The following is a 21,958-nucleotide window of genomic DNA, read 5'->3' as shown; positions in this document are numbered from 1 at the left end:
TGTTGTAATCTTATATCAAAGTATATAATTTCTTACTTCCTGGAAAACAGTAGGTCACGTGCAATGACGACAACAGGTACCTTAGATTTTAGGCCAATAATCTCACAACATCCACCCGTCAATCAACGCTATCCTTCTATCGAATCTGTCTAAAGTTCTTAAAACCCGTCCACTTGTCAATGTTCCAATCAAATTCCTCTAAACACATGTCCCACCCTCATAGCTGGTTTGCGTCGGAAATACGTCAAACTACGGATGTCAGATGATCTCAAACGTCCGTTTCAGTGCGACTTTAAATCCGTAACATGAAGGCCAAAGAACAAGAGATTACTGTGGGCTCCTTTCACACCTGTTACAGCCCTGAATAGGTTCCTTTGGTTACTGTGTGGGAGGTCATTTACCCTTATAAAACCATGCACTAATTTAGCCAATTACCATGCATAGATAAAGGACATACAACTACATGGCACAGAAGGTTTTCTACCCAAACTAAGTATAGAAACCTAGTTTATCACAGAATGCAACAAAGCGCGATCGGAATTAAGCTAAATGTACGATAGTAGCCTATATGAAAGGAGAAGGATGGGGATAACTTTAAACAAGGCTCAGGATTATTATAAATTACTTGGGACGTGTTGCACGTGCTGACACTTATCGCCAGTTGAAACGATACATTGTCTTATCAGTGTTCAATCAATCAATCAATCAAAGCTTTATTTATATAGCGCATTTCATACCCAGAGGCAACACAATGCGCTTTACAGAGAACAAGGGAGGTGGGCATACGACCCACTCTCTACATATTCCAGAGGGAAGCAAAAAAACAGTAATCACCCGGGGGCCAGATAAGTGAGCTGTAAAAATTCTTCCCTGACCCCTCTCAACAAGGCGATCGAGCAAGCTCCAGGAGTATGTTTGTCTACCGGCTAAGAACATTTATGAAGCAATACATTGCATTGAATTACATTTCAGAGTGAGAGAGGCTAAAAACATCATAGGGGAGAGAATATTCTACGGACATGCTACATCATCCACAATAGACACAGAGGGTATCTATCGGACTTCGTGAGGTCTGCTGGTGACAGTGGGGCATCCACTGAACCTGGTTAGAAGATAGGAGGGAGAGAGAGAGGCACCAGGGAGAGGGAAGGCAGAGCAGGGTTAGTAGCACATAGAGTCATTCAGACCACACAGATATTGAAACAGGCGACCTGGGGCAGGCTCCTGGAATATATTTGTCTAATGGCTAAGAACATTTAAAGAACAATAAATAATAGTAAATTAAGTTTAAATTAAGTTTTCGGAGCAAGAAAGGCTAAGAGCAAGAAAGGCTAAGAGCATCAGGTCCAGGCCAAAGCCGGATGTGGACTGATGTGTGTCTTGTGTGTACATGTGTGTGTGTGTACTAAATACTACGATATCCACAGCTCCGCAGCTGACACTGGACCTGGTTAGAGGATAGGAGGGAGAGAGAGAGACACTAGGGGAGACAGAAAAACGGTTAGTAGCACACTGAGCCATTGAAGCAACACAACAGTCAGAACAAGCCTGTTTCAGGATAACCAGCTTCTGTACGCTACATGATATACATACATTGCATAGCAGGACAAGTATCAATGTATACAGAGGGTTATGAATGTTTGCAGAAATTTAAGGGTTTATTACCCAATTAACATCTAGATAATTCTTTCATTCTTTTATTTTATTCTAGCCTACTAAACCAACCCAATAAGGGCTCTGTCGGAGGTCAAGTAAACACAGCACACAATTCATTATATATATTAAAAGAAACAGATACGCCTTTATTCTCTTGGGCAGATCTAAAATTAATGGAGGAACTCTAAATGGTGCTCAGAGAGCACTGACCTCTGCCCCTGAATGCATTTCGTGGCTCTGTGCATGCCAAAATTCAATGAGTTTTAAATTGGCCCATGCTACACCCCTCCACCGAGTTTCATAAAAAGCAGTCAGATAGTTTTTGCCAAAAAATGAATGGAGGTGAATGGGTGGCTTTTATTGGCCGGCTCTGTGGCGCCCCCGTTGGGTCATAGCCGGCAGGGGGCTATGTGGTGCACTCCGGGCTCTCCCCCCGCACATCCTAGTCCTAACCCTCTCTCACAGTCCAAACCCTCTCTCTCAGTCTCTAGCACCCTCACACAGGGAGCGGGCTTCATTCCAAGTTTTGTTTTAATTTGTGGATCCGGCCCATGATTCGGATCTGCTCCAACATTTAATGGGTTCTAAGGTGGCCCATGATACACCCGTCCACCAAGTTTCATAAAAATTGATTTGGAAGTTTTTGTGTAATCGTAGTCCAGAAAATGAATTGAAGTGAATGGCCAGTCCGGTTGTGTTTGGGCGGCCATGGACCCCACCCGTGATTCGCATCCACTCCAAAATTTGAGAGGTTGTAAGTTTGCCCATGCTACACCCCTCCACCAATTTCATGAACATTGGTCAGGTAGTTTTTGCGTAATCCTGGCTAAAAAAAAATGAATGGAGGTGAATGGCTGGCCGCAGCGCCGTTGTTTAGCGGTGAAAGGTGATGATGATTATAAGGGCCCACAAGCAAGCAGGGCCCACAAAAACACAAGAGGTCCCTCTTTCTATGACGAAATTATTCTGCATGTAATTCAGTCGCACTAATGCTGCATCAGAATTCAAATTAAGCCACAAATAATGCAATACAGATGAAAAAAAGTTTTAATTAACTGAGCAATATCTCCCTTCTTAAATGGTTTGGTCCATGCCATGGTTCATGCTGGCAAGTCTCACCTCTTTTGACATTAACGTTACTATACTGACTGGCTGTCAAATACTAGCACTAATAGCCTAACGTTAAATCATAAACATCATGCCCAAACATAAATCCGGGCACCAGAAAAGAGTGGAGAGAGAGGCCAGGAGAAAAGGCAGCAGAACGGGAGCCCAGGATATAAGCATTTTTTTTCCCACAAGAAAGGTGAGAGTAGCTATGTTGCTAGGTGAGACGGTCGGTCAGTTGCCCGCGGTCTCACATTAACCATGACAACGAGAGCCGTTAGCCTAGTGTGTGAAGACAGTGCTAAGCTAGGTAGCTAACGTTAGCTAGTAAGCTTACGTTCTGGTAACAACTCGATCTGGTTAGCTAGCTGCTAGCTAACGTTAGCTAGCATTAACTAGATAGCTAGTTACAGTTCTAGCAACCAGCCAACTACCCTTCTGGTAAGCTACTGTAGCTGCTAGATAACGTTAGCTACCATTAACTAGACAGCTAGCTACAGTGCTAGCAACCAGCTAGACCTGGTCCAGGGCGATATCTATACAGATAACGCCCTGTTACTCTCAATGCAATTTGCCTATGCAAATTTGCCAGCTAAGACAGACAGACACATACAGTACAGACAAACACACACACACACACACACACACACACACAGAGAGAGAGAGAGAGACACACACGCCACCGAAACATTACCTCTCGGCCTGCGCTGTTGCTGGGGAGTATACAATGGGTGAGCCAATTGAGTCCCTAACTATGTCAAACACGGGTACCCACAACCACCTGAACAACCCACTACAAACAAAGGTGCCACTACACACGTAGGCTATCACACGGTACAGGTGTAAGGTCACACTCAAACATGGGAGAACACAGCAACTGAACAAAAAAGAGCGCCGTTATACCCACTAGGCTACAATAAGGGCAGTACAATAAATCCCAATAGCGGTTTGGCCACCCACAATGACCCTCCCCGTCTGCCCCTCTAATTACAATAAACTAGGTCAGATGAGCGTAGACAAAGGATACACCGAACACACACACACACGTTACGAGTGCAGGTGCATGAATAAAGGACAGAGTCGGGCTGTCTCTCAATGCCATGTATTAGTCGGTTGTGCACATAACAGATCTGGGGCATAACACGTGAGACAGGTATAGCAGCGCCCACAAGGTGAGGCTGTTGGCTACATAACATAAGACAACCTGCAAAAACACACACACACAACTTTATGAATGGATAGGTTAAAACTTAACTCGCCCTCCCTGGGGTGTGAGCTTATGGCACTATAGTCCGACCCGTCGGGGATAGCTTTGGTCAGACGGTGCTGAGGTAGCGCAAAGTAGCGGGCCGAACGCTGAAACCCAGGACTGGAGAACGGGATCAACACACACACTCCTAAAGTCGCCGGCCTATTCTGACCTAGAGGAGGTAACTCCTCCCCTCCTGGCTCATGAACAGCTCCCTTATCTGACCATATTCGTGGTCGGCAGCACTATGAGCTGTGAATGATACCCTCCCTCCCAGAGTACGTGCACGTTCACAGACACAAACACAGTTCTTCAACAACCGCGAAGGAACCCCTGGCTCTGCCTTTTAACCCCAGAGTCCCATACAGAGTTCCTCAGCCCGACGGCTGTGGACTATCAGTTCGTGATTGCGCAACCCCCCACCTCACGATCCCCTCCCATCCACCCAGGTTCATCGAGTGAACACAGGAGTCCACAGTTCATGCGCAAAATAGGCCTAGCCAATAAAGATTTAGATTACACCAATACAGTGCGTCCTGTAGCCTACCATGTGACACGTTTATGTAATATTAGCCTGTGCTGCTGGATGAACTGTCCACAGACAGCTGGCAAAACAACGGTGTATAGAAGTAACGCTATAATTAGCACTAGTGGAAAAGGAACTACACAATTTCACAGACTTACTGTAGGCTACTTGTACACAGCTGCAGGACCGAAAGGCCACGGATTGGCCATGCCCTCCATATTCGGGAAGAATGGATCGGAAACACCTGAACCTGTCAAAGCAGAAATAAAGGGTAGGCATCACTGCTGGGCCTCCACCTCAAGTGTCTGTATTATTTTTTTTTTTTTTTAATTGCATAATTGTAGGGTTCAACTTAACAAAAACGTTCTAGGTGTTTAGTCTTGTTTACAGAATCTGTTTTCAACATGTTTTTATTAGTTTTCATAGGCCACTGTAATATGCCTGACCAATATTCAAAACAACCAGCATTACTGTTTCATAGTTAAAGCTCAATGAGATAACTTTTTATGGGTCAATATTCACCTTTACTTGCTATTAGTTTATGAATTGGCCTTAGCAAAAATCATTTTTCGTGACATGAGACTGCATGAGACCCTGTGAATTTATTATTTTAGAATTTCAGTGTACTGGCTAGTACACTGGCTGGAAATCTTGTGGTGGAAACGGAAGTGACACATTTTGCGTGTCACAATATCAGGAAGACAACAAACACTTGGCCCCGCGAAACAAAATGTATAGGGGTTGGACCACACTGTATTCTTTTCCGGAGTTGCTCAGGGTATGAGGGGTAAAGCAGGTGTGGATATACTACTGTAGCTAGCCACCAGCTGAGCGCCTCTGTGCTGGTATTCGGCCTTCTTGCAGACCCTAAGTGGAGTCCTATATGGGGTTCCTGCAAGGGACTCCACTGTCCTATTGGGGGACTTCAATGCACACGTGGGCAATGATGGAGACACTTGGAGGGGCGTGATTGGGAGGCATGGCCACCACGATCTGAACCCGAGTGGTGTTTTGTTGTTGGACTTCTGTGCTAGTCACGGTTGTTCATAACAAACACCATGTTCGAACACAAGGATGCCCACAATTACACTTGGCATCAGAACACCTTAGGCCAAAGGTTGATGATCGATTTTGTTATCGTATCATCTGATCTGAGACTGTGTGTCTTGGACACTCGGGTGAAGAGAGGGGCAGAGCTGTCCACTGATCACCATCTGGTGGTGAGCTGGGTTCGATGGCGGGGGAAGCTTCTGGACAGACCTGGAAAACCCAAGCGTGTAATGAGGGTGAACTGGGAACGTCTGGAGGAAGAGCCTGTCCGGAGAGAATTTAACTGCCACCTCTGGTGGAGCTTCTCAGGCATCCCTGTGGAGGTTGGGGACATCGAACACGAGTGGTCGGTGTTCAAAGCCTCCATTGCTGAAGCTGCGGCTGGGAGCTGTGGCCTGAGGGCTATAGGTACCTCAAGGGGCAGTAACCCTCGGACACCGTGATGGACACCGGTGGTCAGGGAAGCCGTCCGTCTGAAGAAGGAGGCCTTCCGGGACATGTTAGCCCGGGAGACCCCAGAAGCAGTTGCAGCCAGGTATCGACGGGCCCGGAGGGCTGGGGCCTCGGCCGTGACCAAGGCAACGCAGCGGGTGTGGGAGTAGTTCGGAGAAACCATGGAGAAGGACTTTCGGTCGGCACCAAGGTGTTTCTGGAAGACCATCCGACACATCAGGAAGGTAAAGCGGGGGACCATCCAAGCTGTGTACAGCAAGGATGGGACACTGCTGACCTCAACTGAGGAGGTCATTGAGCATTGGAAGGAGCACTTTGAGGAACTCCTGAACCCGACTAACCCACCCACTACGATCGAGGCAGAGCCGGAAGATGAAGGGGGGTCATCGTCAATTTCCCTGGAGGAGGTCACTGAGGTAGTCAAACAACTCCACAGTGGCAAAGCCCCAGGGACTGATGAGATCCGTCCAGAAATGCTGAAGGCGCTGGGTGTTGAGGGGCTGTCTTGGTGGACACGCCTCTTTAACATTGCGTGGAAGTCCAGGTCAGTGCCAAAGGAGTGGCAGACTGGGGTGGTGGTCTCAATATTCAAAAAAGGGGACCAGAGGGTGTGTGCCAATTACAGAGGCATCATACTACTCAGCCTCTCAGGGAAAGTGTACTCTAAGGTGCTGGAAAGGAGGGTCCGGCCGATAGTCAAACCTTAGATTGGAGAGGAACAATGGACCATATGTGAAAACACCCTTAAATGAATCTGCTTGAATGCATCTCAGCCCAGATGATCATACTGTCAGTGATTCCCTGATGACCATGTGCTATAGCTTTTGGCATTTAAAGCAGTAACTGATATACGTTTCCCAACCTAGTGAGTACAGGATTCAGCCAGCTTAATTATGTAATACTGTATAATGGAAGGAAACCAGTCAATGAATTATGTAAGACCATCCAGACATTATCAGAACAACATAATGCAAGACTTTCTTATAGCCTTCTCCACTGTTTTATCATAACCTACATTATGTTACAAAACTTCACAATTTGTATTTTTGTATTTTGTCCTGTCACCTATGTTTACAGGCGCCGTTCCAGAATGGCTACAAGGGACTCTGTTGCGCAATGGACCAGGCCTGTTTTCAGTGGGCGACACGGCCTACAACCACTGGTTCGATGGCATGGCCTTAATTCATAGCTTCACCTTCAAAGATGGTGAGAGAGGAACAATGTATTAAGACATGGTCTGCATGCACCTAGGACTGGACTCAATACAAATAGAAATGTGTTTTGCAGGTGATGTCTATTACAGGAGTAAGTTCCTGAAGAGTGACACCTACAAGAGGAACATGCAAGCCAACAGGATAGTAGTGTGTGAATTTGGAACCATGATCTACCCAGATCCATGCAAAAATATATTTTCAAGGTATTCACCGCCTGCAAACACAACACCTTTCTTATTTTATTTCCACACATTCCGCAGTCCAATCTTCTGCAGTAATAGTAAACCACCACATGAAAAAATAATAATCCATTATTTTGTCCTTTTTTCTAGAGCATTCACCTACCTTTGCAATGCAATCCCTGACTTCACAGATAACAACCTGATAAACATAATTAGGTATGGTGGAGATTACTATGCTTCCTCTGAGGTCAACTACATGAATGAAATTGACCCCATGACCCTGGAAACAGTTGGAAAAGTGAGTTCAAATCTGCTGATAGATGAGCTTTTACATCTGCCCAGGGACTGTGAAGGGAAATCTATGGCTATCAAACAGTTTTTCAGTCATGATATTTATCATCACTATCGGGTGAAAACCTATCTCCAAAATGTAATGTTTTCAAGCTATTTTGAAAACAGTGCATTTCAAAATGATGTAGAACAAGCAAAAGCAACCAAAATTAAGTTTCAAGATTTTATTCCGACAGCCCCGTTATGCTTCTAAATGCACACCCCTATTTTAATAAAGTTAATTAAATTGAATGTTTGACATGCCGTTTGACATCAACAACCTCTAACCTCCCCTGAATTCTAACAAATCTGTCCCTCAGATCAACTACAGGAACCACATAGCCATTAACCTGGCCACGGCTCATCCTCACTACGATGACGAGGGGAACACCTACAACATGGGAACTGCCCTCATGAGATTTGGCAAGCCCCAGTATGTCATTTTCAAGGTCCCAGTTGATGCTTCAGGTACAGAAGACAGATACTACTAACACAATTTCAAATTAATCACTCTGATTTCTTTGAGATAAAGTGGTACACCAGTAGGCACCATACTGTAATTAGTTTATGGTAGTTGAATTGATATACTGTAGTGTCCACTGACTGATAATATTAAGATTGTAAATTAAAGGATTATCAAAGGCAGCCGACTATTCTAGTGTGACCTATTCTAAAGTAGTTGTATGGAGATATATCTTTGTAATGTATTAGTATTGGGATATATCTTTGATAACTCACAGGACATTGTTCCCCCTCCGTCCAGACAAAGCCCGTGGGAAGCCTGCTCTGAGGAAGGTGGAGCAGGTCTGCTCTATACCGTTGCGCTCTACCCTCTTCCCCAGCTACTTCCACAGCTTCGGCATGACAGAGAACTACATCATCTTTGTGGAGCAGCCGTTCAAGCTGGACGTTCTCCGCCTGGCCACAGCTTACTTCAGAGGGGTCAACTGGGGCAGCTGCCTCAAATACGACAAGGAAGACATTGTAAGACACCTACCTGTCTGTCTGATTGATTGATTGATTGATTGATTACAGGCTCATGGACCAATAAATGTCTCTTGCGTTTCTTGTTTTCCTCTTAACCTAAAGTTTGGCACCACACCTGACACTGAACACTCTCTCCGGTGGTCCTTTTTGGTGTTGGTCTCTAGACATGGATCCACCTGATCAACAAGTGGACAGGGAAGGCCGTGTCCACGAAGTTCCACGCAGACGCCCTGGTGGTTTTCCACCACATCAATGCCTACGAGGATGAGGGGCACGTGGTGTTTGACATGATCACCTACAAGGACAGCAATGTGTACGAAATGTTCTACATGGAAAACCTGAAGAAGGAGATGAACGAGCTTGCTGAAAGCAACACGGCCGCCTTCTCCCCACCTATCTGTCAGAGATTTGTTTTGCCTTTGAATGTAGACACGGTAAGCGTTTATTAAATTTGTTTAAGATCACTACTCTGTCCTGTAAAAATATGAATGTGAATCTGTTTCTACAGATAGATTTTTAAAAAATTACTGTAAAATATGTCCTTATGATGTTGGTGCACCGTCTGATATGACCACTGGTCTGAAACCTGTTCTAGGACATTCCTACTGGGACTAACCTGGTGACGCTGACAGACACAACCGCCAAAGCAGTGACCCAGAAAGATGGCTCCCTCTACTGTGTGCCTGACACATTATTCGAAGGTACAATATATACATATATCTACTGTGTGCCTGACATATGCTGTACATGTATACTGTATGGGAACTGCCATATCATATGCCAATCAAAAAGTATCACTACACAAGAATATTAATCTATCTGCATGTGCACACTGTACTGGAAATCAGGTTTGGAGTTACCAGGGATTAACTACAAATACAACTGCAAGAAGTACCGCTACTTTTATGGCTCCAGGGTGGAATGGTCTCCACAGCCAAATAAGGTAAGTCTCCTGGACTTTCCTCCTAATATACTGTATGTACTCCTACAGTAAACTGTATGATAGAGAGGTAGCAGTCTCCTCTCTATTCTCCGTACTCATCTGCTACTTGTGTTGTTGGGTACACAGATTGGAAAGGTGGACATTGTGACCAGGGAGCATAAGGAGTGGACAGAGGAGAACTGCTTCCCCTCGGAGCCTGTCTTCGTGGCGTCCCCTGGAGCGGTGGACGAGGATGATGGTGAGAGGCGGCCGTTCTCCTGAGGCCCACAGAGCCTTCTCTCCGTGTCCATTTTACAGTATTCACAACGAGGCAGGGAGTCTAAATATATAAATTTGTGTTTTGGGTTCTATTTGCAGGTGTAATTTTGTCCTCGGTCATCTCATCAGATCCAAAGATATCCCCCTTCATGCTCATCCTCAACGCCAAAACCTTTGAAGAGATCGCTCGCGCCTCCATTGATGCCAGCGTTCACATTGACCTGCATGGACACTTCATCCCTGCTCGGGAGGCTAACTGACCCGGGCAGCATGGGGAAGGATCGCACTGTGTAGACCACAGTTAATGTGGAACCTCTGATAATGTGCAAGTTTTCTTGACTTCAAGACTTTCCTTGGACAATAAGTCCTTCTTGCAAAACGTATGTCTTTTGTGTATACAGAAAACATTGCACATTGGCAATTTAAAATGTTAACCCCTTCGTTGGTGCCTTCCTTATAATATGAATTGTGAGCTCGTTTTTTTTCCCTTTAGCTCTCCAGTTGTTCTAGTTATTAGATCAGATGATCACCCTAATGCTTTTCGCTCTGGTACTGTATGTACAGTATGTGACCTCTTCTTGCATTGTTGTCATTCATAAGGTGTCTGATTGGTCATCTTCCCAGCAACTCTGACTTAATTATTTAGCAACATTAATAAATATAATTTCATAAATATAATTTTGATTTAACATCGCCTTGGTCATTCTTGCTCTATAGTCTAGTTACACTATCTAGGTTTCCTTCAGGCCAAGGGAGCTTAGTTATAGTAAGCCTAATTATAAAATATAAAAATGCAAAAATCCATACAGTAACCAGAGTATGATATTTGACCAGACACATATAAACTTATCTCTGACATCCTTAATTATGACGAGATATGCAAGAGATGACTGCCATCCCAATAAACACAAGGTGGGCAACACAACAATGCAGTAGCCTAAAGAAGAAGTCTTACTACCATCTATTAGCCTAAAGAAGAAGTCTTACTACCATCTATTAGCCTAAAGAAGAAGTCTTACTACCATCTATTAGCCTAAAGAAGAAGTCTTACCACCATCTATTGGCCTAAATAAGAAGTCTTACCACAATCTATTAGCCTAAGGAAGAAGTCTTACCACCATCTATTAGCCTAAGGAAGAAGTCTTACCACCATCTATTTTGTGACAATAATGAGTTCACGTATGGGTCCGTGTGAGGAATGGTGGAGAAAAGAATGTCACACAGAACAAGCAGAGCTGACATTTTGAGTTTGAGTTTTATTAGGACAGCTTGCATCATGTTCACACAGGAGGAATTATATATATATATATATATATATATATATATATATATATATATATATATATATATAACTTGCATCATGCAAGTTGTCCTAATAAAACTTTTGCAGACTGTGTGACAAGGTTCAGAGAAAATAGATTTCAAGGAGAGGTCTCTTTGTCAGTTATCAACACAATTATGTGATAAAATAAATTATATGACTTTACCTATCACTGGGACTAAAGGTCACAACACAATCAGATATGAATATTGACAGTGTACAAGTACATTTTACTGCCCAGATAGTACACCTTTGACATAGCTACATATACTGTAAATGTACATAGTTACACAAACTAAGCCACACATCCAATCAAACGTTATCTAAAGTGCATTGAAAATCATATCACATTTAACTATAGCACACGTTTTTGTTTAAAAAAAACAAAAAAACACAAAAGCATTGTGTTGCAAGATTTAAAGGAGTAGTAAAGGGAAAATGCATGTTTAGCCCTGTTTTAAGGTTACTTATGATCATATACAGTGGTTCAGATCAAAACGTTGACAAAACTTAACATGCATTTCCCCTTTACTACTTCTTTAATTTGAATAGTGCAGAATGAGGGCAAAGTGTCATTTTTTTTACTGAGACTTGGGAGCTTGTCAGACTATTTCAAAGGCTGAGCTGTCACTGGATTCAAGGATTAAAGGATTCAATTATCTTTATGTGTCATATATACAAGGCATGCATGTACAATCACTGCTAAATATTCATATACCTATGTTATACCATTTGCTTTGCTTCTGAATGATTTATATTGTAATTCCTGGTTATTTTCCTTCAGAGAATATTACCAATATGTCCACAAATTACACATTCCCATTATGAAATAATAGCATCACCCAGCAAATGGTACAATAAGGACAAATATAGGACTGAGAATTTGTTTTCTCAGTGGAACTACAAACTTTGTTTTTCGTTCTAGGAAAGTATTGTACAATCAATGACAAACTTTTCTAAAAATCACACACTGACCCTGTATCAACACTTGCAGGTAGAAAGGTAAAGTAGACTACCTCAATTCAAATCATTTTCGATTGAGAACCCCCAGCACTAACACGTGTAGCCTAGTAATTTACTGACTGCATTTGCTTATTAAGTGTGGATTATACAGGAAATGTGTGAGTGTAGGCAAAAACGTTTTTGTGAAACTGACTGTACAGCCTGTAACACCAAAGAGCAGGAAACACCTGTGTGACTGCAGGTTAATTATTGGGAGGGCGTAGCGAGGGGAAGGAGAGTAATCACGCACAGTTAATATTAGGGAGACTTTTATGCACTCATTGGACTAGACTAGAGAGACCATTGAATTTAACTGAACTTAATTGAATTGAAACCTTTATTTATTCAGGGAAGACAATTGAGAGCAATTAAGCTCTCTTTTACAGTGCCTGATTAAACACATAAGAACACGATACAACAAAACAACATACAATCACAAATACGAAGTCATCTATAGATCCCAGAATAAAAACAAGACTACAAGAAACATGTGGAGAACACCTTAACCTTGAACCTCTCTAGCGAGACAAGTTAGTCAAGCTTTAGGGATTCTTGCAGTCTGTTCCAGCTATCGGGTGCATAATGTTGTTCTCTTCGAGTGGCAAGGGGCGGCCATCCAACTTTGCTATACAGAGCACAGTGATGGGTGAGAAACCAGTAGTGATAAACTATGATATAGCCTACTGCGCCAAGCTTAAGAAGTGGGCACACATCAGCAAGCACATACATCACCATAGTCAAACACAGGTAATATTGTTGATCGCACAACGATTTTCTTGCTAACAGTGGAAAAAGAGGAAAAATAGATAGACTGTTATGACGAATAGGCAAATTGGTCACTGTTATGAGACATTCACAGATAGGGGAGTGGTTTTATGTGCTCCTTAAGTACCTGTCCTCTGAGCACAGATTTCACAAATCAGTGAAGATGTCTTACGACTACACCAAAAACATAGCAGAGAGTCCAGATCCAGTGAAGGCGGACGTAAAAGGTATTAATAAGATGTTGATGGCAGTAATCAGAAGGAAGGAACGCTTATTTAAATGCAAATGTAGCCTATTTAAACGCTAACGGGAAACTGGCGCTTTCTGCAGGTAACCTTCCAAGCTGGCTACAGGGCACACTGTTGCGCAATGGACCAGGCATTTTCTCTGTGGGGGAGACCTCGTATAACCACTGGTTTGACGGGATGGCCCTGATGGCCAGCTTCACCCTCAAAGATGGTAAAATAACCTGTTTTCTAATCACCTAATTTAAGCGTATATGTCTGATTGCTTCCAAATTGTATTGGCTCTCAGATCGCCTCTGCAAAAGGGGCTATAGCCTTCTAAATGATGTGGCAACTTATTACAGGAGAGGTGATCTACAGGAGCAGATATTTACGTGGAGACACATATAAGAACAACATGGCTGCAAAAAGAATCGTTGTGTCTGAAATGGGCACAATGGCCTGGCCACATACTGACAAAAGCTGGGTTTCCAAGTGGGTTCCTTTGTTGTTGTTGTTGTTGTTGTTGTTGTTTTAGCACATCGCACATTATTTAATTATTCTTTAAAGACTACTTAGAAATGAGACTGCAATGTTATTATCTGGCTAACTAATGCGATTAATCAATATTTGATCTGAATATTCTCCTTTTCCAGAGCAATCACCTTTCTCAATCACACTGTCCCAGATTTCACAGACAACTGTGGGAACAACTTTCTGAGATATGGGAAGGATTACTATGCAACCTCTGAAACAAACTACATCCGCAAGATAGACCCTGAGACCCTGGAGACTCAAGACAAGGTAATGCAAGGTCATATGTAGTAGCTTTCCTGAACATTATTTAGTGCAGTATGAGCATGTCTGTCGTTCATCCTGCCCAGGTGGATTATCTGAAGTACCTAGCTGTGAACCTGGTGACATCCCATCCACACTATGATAGAGACGGCAACACTTATAACATGGGGACTTCCATAGTGGACAAGGGCAAGACCAAATACATAATCTTCAAGGTTCCAGCCAGCTCTGAGACAGGTATTTCCTCACAATATTCAACATTCTGACCCTAGAGAGCCATGTCCCTTAAAGGCTATACTGTATGATCGAAGACTGGTGCCTTCCTTGAACTTGATTGATCACTGATCATTTTTCTGATTGTCTATTTTGACGTGAAGCACTTTGTGACTCTGTGCTATATAAATAAAGTCTTACTTACTTACTTACTTACTGATTAGGTGAGATGGTTATTATGGGATGGGCAACTGACAAGCTGTGTTGGTAGCTAGTTCGGCTAGTGTGATTGTGCCAGTCCACAAAATAAAGAACTGCGTGAAAGCCCTGCCAAAGAAGAAACTTAACGAAGGGCATTTTGTGGATTTCTGAAGGCAGTGCAGTCCTGTAGCCTACATCCTTTTGCTAGTTTAGTTGATGTATCTTGTCATCAATTCTCATCTTATTCGTCTTGTCAGATGAGACCAAAGCAACGAAGCCGGCCCTGAAGAACCTGGAGGTGATCTGCTCAATTCCCTGCCGTTCCCTCCTCAACCCCAGCTACTACCACAGCTTCGGCATGACCGACAACTACTTCATCTTCATTGAGCAACCATTTAAAGTGGACATCTTCAAGATGGCCACCGCATACATGAGAGGCGTCAACTGGGCCAGCTGCCTGAAGTACTGTCCAGATGAAAATGTAAGGGTTATTAGTCATTGCTTACAATTAGAAATGAGATTTTTGACTGAAGCCTATGAAAAGATAAACATTTTATTTAATTGTACATCGCACATAATCTGTTTTGCATTTCTTTGACCAGACACTGATTCACCTGATTGACAGGACGACTGGCAAAGAAGTTGGGACAAAGTACTACACAGATGCCATGATTACCTACCATCATGTAAACGCCTACGAGGAGGACGGACACGTTATCGTTGATGTTATTGCCTATAAAGATAATTGCTTATATGACATGTTATATCTGAGCAAGCTGAAAGAACAATCATCCGGGTCATCAACCGATATTTACTCGAAGCCAAACATCAGGAGGTTTGCCATTCCTGTACAGTCTGATAAGGTATGTTTTTGATAAGGTATGTTTATCAGTCCTTGGACCGCTGATCAAGTGTTTGCTTACAGCAGCAATGATTTGCATGCCATTATTCTTATCTACAAGACATGGTAAAAGCAATATTTGACACATCTGTATTTTATTTGAATGCCTGCAGACCAGGAAAAGTAATGAAGCTTATATTATGTCTGTAGATCAGTAACCACAGTAGGCAAGATCCAAGCTTTCAAAAAAAGAAAAGAAATTCCATAAAGTTAAGCCATTGGTGAACAGTAGTAAGCAGTGTAATTAAAGGAGTGTGCACCAGCATATCCAACTGTAAGCACCTGTTTCACCCCATTACTATGCCATTTCAACTCTGGAGGGTGTCAGTGTTGGAGAGGATCTGGTGAAACTCAAACACACAACAGCCAGTGCTGTGAAAAAGGAAGAAGGCAAGCTACTCTGCCAGCCAGAGGTGCTGTGTGAAGGTAAGGCCAAAAAACAATGCATGCTGGTGATTTTTATTATTATTATTATTTTTATTGTTATTATTATCATCATTATTATTAGGCTATTATATTTTGTGTCATATCACCAACAATATACAGTGTCGTGGACATTCTTCTTTCCTTGTGTTCTGAATCTCCAAATCTCCAGGAGTGGAAGTACCCAGTATCAACTATGACTTCAATGGCAAGAAATATAGATTTGTCTACTTAACTTGTGTGGAGATGTCAGTCATGTCAACAAAGGTATACAGAGATCCATGTGATTTAATTTGTTGTTAGAAGTAAATGTACTGTTTATCAAGCAAGTTTATCAGTAAAACCCAACTTTTATTGTAGATCGCAAAGTTTGACACTGAGACCAGGGAGATAATTGAGTGGAGTGAGGACAACTGCTGGCCGTCAGAGCCTGTGTTCGTGCCCAGGCCCAACGGAGAGGCAGAGGATGACGGTATAACGGCCATAAACATTTTGACTGACTGATGCACTTAGGGGTTTGTATTGGAGTTGTTAGACATTAAAACTGTGTTTGTGTAAATGAGGTGGTCAGTGACCAGGCTTATGCAACGAGCTGACTTGCTGAGACTTGTAAACATGTGCACCATAGCTTCATTGCAAGCTGTACTATTCATTTAGCAGTTTATACTTTCTTTTTGAAATCTACTTTTCTCCTTCTGCAGGTGTGATCCTAACAGCAGTCTCCAGCCCAGGGCAATCTGGATTCCTCCTGTTGCTTGATGCTAGATCATTCAAGGAGGTGGCTCGAGCATATGTGAACGCAGAGCTCTTCATGGGCATGCATGGATTCTTCATCCCACAAGTTAATTAGTGTTTTCAATTCTCTGTCACTGAGTCAATAGAGCTAGAGATAGACCTAAGGGCCACACATGTATACTGTAAATTATGTCTAAACAGAGACAATATTGTGTATTTTTTTTACATTTTCAATATGTATGTACTGTAAATAAGCAGTGGTCTAGGATACATTTGACTAAAGATTGAGACTTCGACCAGACCTTAATTTACCAACTCAACTCAGAATCACAATCACTCATAATTCTCTCATTTGGGGATTTTTGCACTGATTTCTCTGCTTCCTAGTTAGTTTACATATCTTGATCTTAAAATACATTTTTATTGTCTATTTAATAATGTGGAAATTATTTTATTGTTGTGGTACTCTATTGACTAAAAAAATGTATTAGCAGCAGTCTGTGGATTAATTTGTCTGATATTATCCCCCATTTTAAGTGAGGTTATGATGGTGGATATTCCCAACAAGGGATTTTTGCTCACAATATATCTTCTGCATTAAGAAAATGTTTGAATATTTTGTTACCTATTGAATTATGTGACCATTATTTTATTGTTGTGATAACATCTTTATGCTTTTTATCTGTCCTTTCATTTTGACTATGATCTACGGTATTATTACTGTAGATATTGCCATTGAGAAGTCGATGTAATAAAAACTCTTATAAAGAATAAGTATTATTCATTGTTTATGACATTTGAAAACAAACTCAACTCCGACTCTTTGGTTGGGGACCAACATTGAGTTTCTACCATTTATTTATCAAGCACCAAAGGTGCGAAGGCACCCTATTGTAGAGGAGGAGTTGGAAGCGCCTTTCCCAGAAACAGAGACTCTTACTGTGGTGGTAAACCAAAAAACATATTGTAGAAAAACGACATCCAAAGAAGTGCAGGTAGCACTCGCCAACTTAAAAAATAGGACAGGGACAGTGTCTCTTTTATTTGGCCATCCAAACAGTGCCAACGGTTCAGCTCATTGACCTTCAGAGCATGAATGGACTTTGAGTCAAGTGATCTATAGGGACGTCAAGGTGATTGGTCACCTGTTGCTGGGAGGGCCAGTCAATAATCCACAAAAAGAGACAGCACAGTAGATGGTAAGAGGTCATATGATGCAGATTCAAAGCTAATACAAAGGTAAAATGGTTGCGTATCTTATTTACTTTTCCCTATAGCCTACAGTACATATCCCATACTTTATTTACATATCACACACATATCTACCCTATTGTAATTGTTAGTTGCTATTAGGGAGCCAAACGTTAAAACTGGACAACTCTATCTTCAGACAAATACAACTGTGCAGCAGTTTATTGAGGGAGGTATGGAGCGATAATGTCTCATTGGTTAATCTAGAGGATGATTGATCAGCCATTGTTGCCATGGAAACCTGCCTAGATTTCAATCATTTTATTAAGAAATGCCATGTGTAATGTTTGTGGTTTGACATTTGTCAGTTTTTCAACAACAAATAAGATGTTTGAGATCTGAATCACATGGAAAGAAAAAGTTAACTGTAGCCATTTGAGTGGTTCTGATTCCTGGTGCACTTGCCTCAATGCACCACCAGAGTGTGGTGTTTACTCAAATTTGAGTACCCCCAACTTCCATCTTTTTACATTAACCAATGAGATGTATCGTTCCATACTGTACCTCACCCAGTATACTGCTGCACTGTTGTATTTGTCTGAATATAGTCAGATTGAGTCATCTGGGTACTGTTTTTGGTTCAGCTAACAGGTCCATGTGATCTGAATTTATCCGTAACAATCATCTTTCTAAGCTCTACCCACCTGTTTCACACCTTTCAACCCACAGACACCTCATCTCCTGTACTGCGTGATGCGTCATGCTGCTGGCCTGTCTGTCCATGGTGTCTTTGAGGAAGTGGCTAAAGATATCTAGAGAGAGAGAGAGAGAGAGAGAGAGAGAGAGAGAGAGAGAGAGAGGTAGGGAGGTGGGTGGTGATTCGTATTATGAGGTAGACATAATCATCACAGATGTGGTTGTCGGACAGTATCTCAAACCTCTTTTTACTCATCTATCTTCTGAAGACTGTAACAGACTGTGTTATGTGATATTGAAGACTGTAACAGACTGTGGTAATGTTATGTGATATTGAAGACTGTAACAGACTGTGGTTATGTTATGTGATATTGAAGACTGTAACAGGCTGTGGTAATGTTATGTGATATTGAAGACTGTAACAGACTGGTTATGTTATGTGATATTGAAGACTGTAACAGGCTGTGGTAATGTTATGTGGTGGTATTGAAGAGATAGTGGTCACATGGAGCCTATTCAGAGCCCACCTCTGAGTGCATCGTTACGTAACTCAGGGAAGTCATTAGTGAGGCAGGACATGTCTGCAGGCTGCTCTCTGGCTGAGGTATTCAGGGTTTAGATATGGATGTTTCTGGAAGTACTAGGAAACCAGGGTTAGAGACAGAGCTTGCTGTTGCTGATGTTGCTATTGCTGTGTTATTATAGTGCAGGGGTGGGTGGTGGCCTGGGCTTTCTATAGGCCCTTGTCCCAGCAGCCATTTTGACATGTCATAGTAGGATAAACACAGGTGTAATTGATAAATTAATTAAGGTCCCGTTCTATTTGGTGTGTCACAGTCATTCCAGTGAGTCAGCATGCACAAAACCAGGGCCATGGCCCACATAAATCCTAAATGCAACAGGGCCATAATTAATGTTATTAATTATAACTGTTTTACCCTACTATGACATGTCAAAATGGCTGCTGGGAAAAGGGTCTATTAATTTCAATTAAGGAGGAAACTCTGAATGAGTCATCTAGGTACAATGCTTTTGTCATATGGACTTTTATTTCTGGGGTGGGTGAATTAATGGATTATTAGACTATGTAGTAGCATCATAATCCACTGTTTGTCAAACCCTTTCAAGCATTTACGTGTGTTTTTGATGTGTGTTTGTACATGTATCACTATCTTTGTGACACTATAGCCATCATCGATTCAACCTCATCCATTACCCTCTGGTTTGGAGCCTCTGATGCCCACAGCAGACAGGGTCATCGGATGCAACCTGCCCACTATCCAGGACCTTTACGACTCCAGGAGCAGGAAGTGAGCAGGGAAGATCATCAGTGACCCTCTCACCCTGGTCACATCTTCCAAAAACTCCCATCTGGCAGAAGACTTCGCTCTATCAAGGCCAAATCCCCACACCACCTGAACAGTTCTTCCCCAAGGCAGTGGGGCTCACAAACAAGTGAACTACCGGACACACACTAATGGGGCAGAATGTAGCTCGGGAGGTAGAGCGGCCGGCTGGGGATCGCAAGGTCCCCGGTTCGATCCCATTGTGCCTTAGTGTCCTCGAGCAAGACACTGAACCCGTGCGGTATGGTGGTGTAGTACCTACTGTCGCCTCACAGCAAGACCGTCTCCGGGCCTTTCTGTGCCTGAGTTTGCTTGTTGCTTGTTCTCCCGTGTTCGCAAGGGTTTCCTTCCTAAGAACCCAATGTGGAAAAACATGCAGGACAACAGATGCTCTTCAGCACTTGGACTTGGTACCCTGGTGCCCGCTGCCCCTGGAGGACGGCTGAGAGAAATGCAGGGAACAATTTCCACTGGCGACCACAGAAAATTGTGTGTGTGCTGTGTGTCATGTTGCCTCTCACTATGTGTGTCTCTGTGTGGCCAAATAACGACCCCCCCCCCCCCCCCCCCTCCTCTCGGGTCCTACATTATTATTAATGCTGCCTGCACTGAATGACCACTTTACTCCAGGTGCAATCTGTACATTTTTCATTCTTATGTGCCAAGTCTTTTAATTAATGAACCTACAGCCTCACATATTGTAGTCTATAATTCATGCATAACCATCTACAGCCTCATCATAGCCTTACTACTGTACTTCGCTTATCTACTTATACTATTCTTATTATGTTTAACTTTAAAGGTTATTTTCTATATGCAAGTCCTCTGTGCATTCCTCGTATGTGAACATGTACTTTAAAACAAACAGATTGTGATTCTCGGAGGGAGGGGAAGGACAGTGTGTGGTGGAAGTGCCCCCAAGCACAGGGCAGGCCCTCCTCTCTGTTTATAAACGGCTGCGAGGTAGCGGGGGGGCGGGGGGGTCAGAGTTCATTAGACCCTCATTGACGCTGCGCCTCAGCTGAGAGAAACGTCTGTTAAATGACCGTGGGAATGAAGGGGCCGGCGAGGGGGAGCGGGCTGAGGGGACGGAGGAAGGACGAGGACGAGGGGCGAAGCTACTGTAGGCCGGCTTTGACGTGCTTGTCAGGACAGATCACCCTGCAGTCCAGAGTGGAGAGAGAGAGAGGGAGAGGGAGAGAGGGTGTTAGCATGCGCGCGTGCACACACACACACACACACACACAAACGGAAGAGAAATAGACAGGGAGATGAAAAGATAGAAACCAAGATAGAAAGGAAGAGAATGGAAGGACTGAGGGAGAGAAAGTGAGGGAGTGGAGGAGAAAGATGAAGAAAAGGACAGGGAGAGAAATGGAGAGGGAGACAGAAAGGAGGAGAGATTCAGAGACAGAGCGGGGGCGGGTCAGGGCTGGTTCTGTTGGACTCAATCCCCTACAGAGATGTGGACACGCATGCTGATGGTGGCCTGCACATTCTTGCAGGTTGTCATGGTGACACTGCACTGCCTCCTTGGCTTGGCTCTATGGTCTTGGATCTGTGTGTGTACTGTATGTGTGTGTGCATGTTTGTGTGTGTGTGTGTGTGTGTGTTTGTGTACTGTATGAGAGATAGGAATGTTAAAAGAGCAGTGTGAAGATGTTTGTTTGACCTCTTACAGTGGAGGGGAGTGTTATGCCCTAATTAAAGATTCCATCTCCCTCTCCATCCGCCTCACTGTTCGTCTCTCCCTCCTCCGCTCCCTCCTCCTCTCCATCCTCCCCTCCCTCCTCCTGTCCATCCTCCTCTCCCTCCTCCTCTGATTGGATTGGCTGAGGCTGAGGGGGTGTGAGGGAGGGAACTGGGTGAAAGGGAGGTGGTAGCAAGGGAGGGGAGGAGAGGAGATCGTTTGGTCAGGCCTCTATAGATTGTTTGGACTGGCCTGGATGTTGTGTGTTTGTGTGTGTGTGTGTGTGTGTGTGTGTGTGTGTGTGTGTGTGTGAGAGAGAGAGAGAGAGAGAGAGAGAGAGAGAGATAGTGTGACATTGGCACAGAGAGGCTATAGGTATTTTGGATTCATAATTGTACTGAAAAAGAAGCTATTACAGTATGAAGTTCTCAGCACCACGTGTCCGTTAGTGTCCAGTGTTCAGGAGTCTGGTTGCCTGATGGAGAAAGCAGTCTCTG

General features: G+C 43.2%; 2 protein-coding genes across 2 annotated transcripts; both read left to right on the top strand.

Annotated features, from left to right (window-relative positions):
- Nucleotides 1-4,623: 4,623 nt before the first annotated feature.
- On the top strand, nucleotides 4,624-10,624 carry bco1l (beta-carotene oxygenase 1, like). The gene is made up of 11 exons (XM_084436684.1): nucleotides 4,624-4,809; nucleotides 7,119-7,247; nucleotides 7,329-7,458; nucleotides 7,588-7,735; nucleotides 8,088-8,235; nucleotides 8,531-8,751; nucleotides 8,919-9,188; nucleotides 9,350-9,455; nucleotides 9,603-9,697; nucleotides 9,824-9,935; nucleotides 10,055-10,624. Exons 1-11 carry the CDS (start codon nucleotides 4,746-4,748, stop codon nucleotides 10,213-10,215), a joined length of 1,584 nt encoding a protein of 527 aa, XP_084292810.1. The 5' UTR covers nucleotides 4,624-4,745; the 3' UTR covers nucleotides 10,216-10,624.
- Nucleotides 10,625-13,206: 2,582 nt separating this feature from the next.
- On the top strand, nucleotides 13,207-16,653 carry bco1 (beta-carotene oxygenase 1; the record flags this gene model as incomplete). The annotated part of the gene is made up of 11 exons (XM_084436688.1): nucleotides 13,207-13,270; nucleotides 13,374-13,502; nucleotides 13,633-13,762; nucleotides 13,924-14,071; nucleotides 14,152-14,302; nucleotides 14,737-14,960; nucleotides 15,082-15,342; nucleotides 15,701-15,806; nucleotides 15,976-16,070; nucleotides 16,164-16,275; nucleotides 16,505-16,653. The coding sequence occupies 11 exons, from the start codon at nucleotides 13,207-13,209 to the stop codon at nucleotides 16,651-16,653; spliced, it is 1,569 nt and encodes a 522-aa protein (XP_084292814.1).
- Between the last annotated feature and the right edge of the window lie 5,305 nt (nucleotides 16,654-21,958).

This window comes from Borostomias antarcticus (genome assembly GCF_949987555.1).
Source record: "Borostomias antarcticus genome assembly, chromosome: 4".
NCBI lineage: Eukaryota > Metazoa > Chordata > Actinopteri > Stomiiformes > Stomiidae > Borostomias > Borostomias antarcticus.
This window is presented reverse-complemented; position numbering and strand designations above follow the sequence as displayed.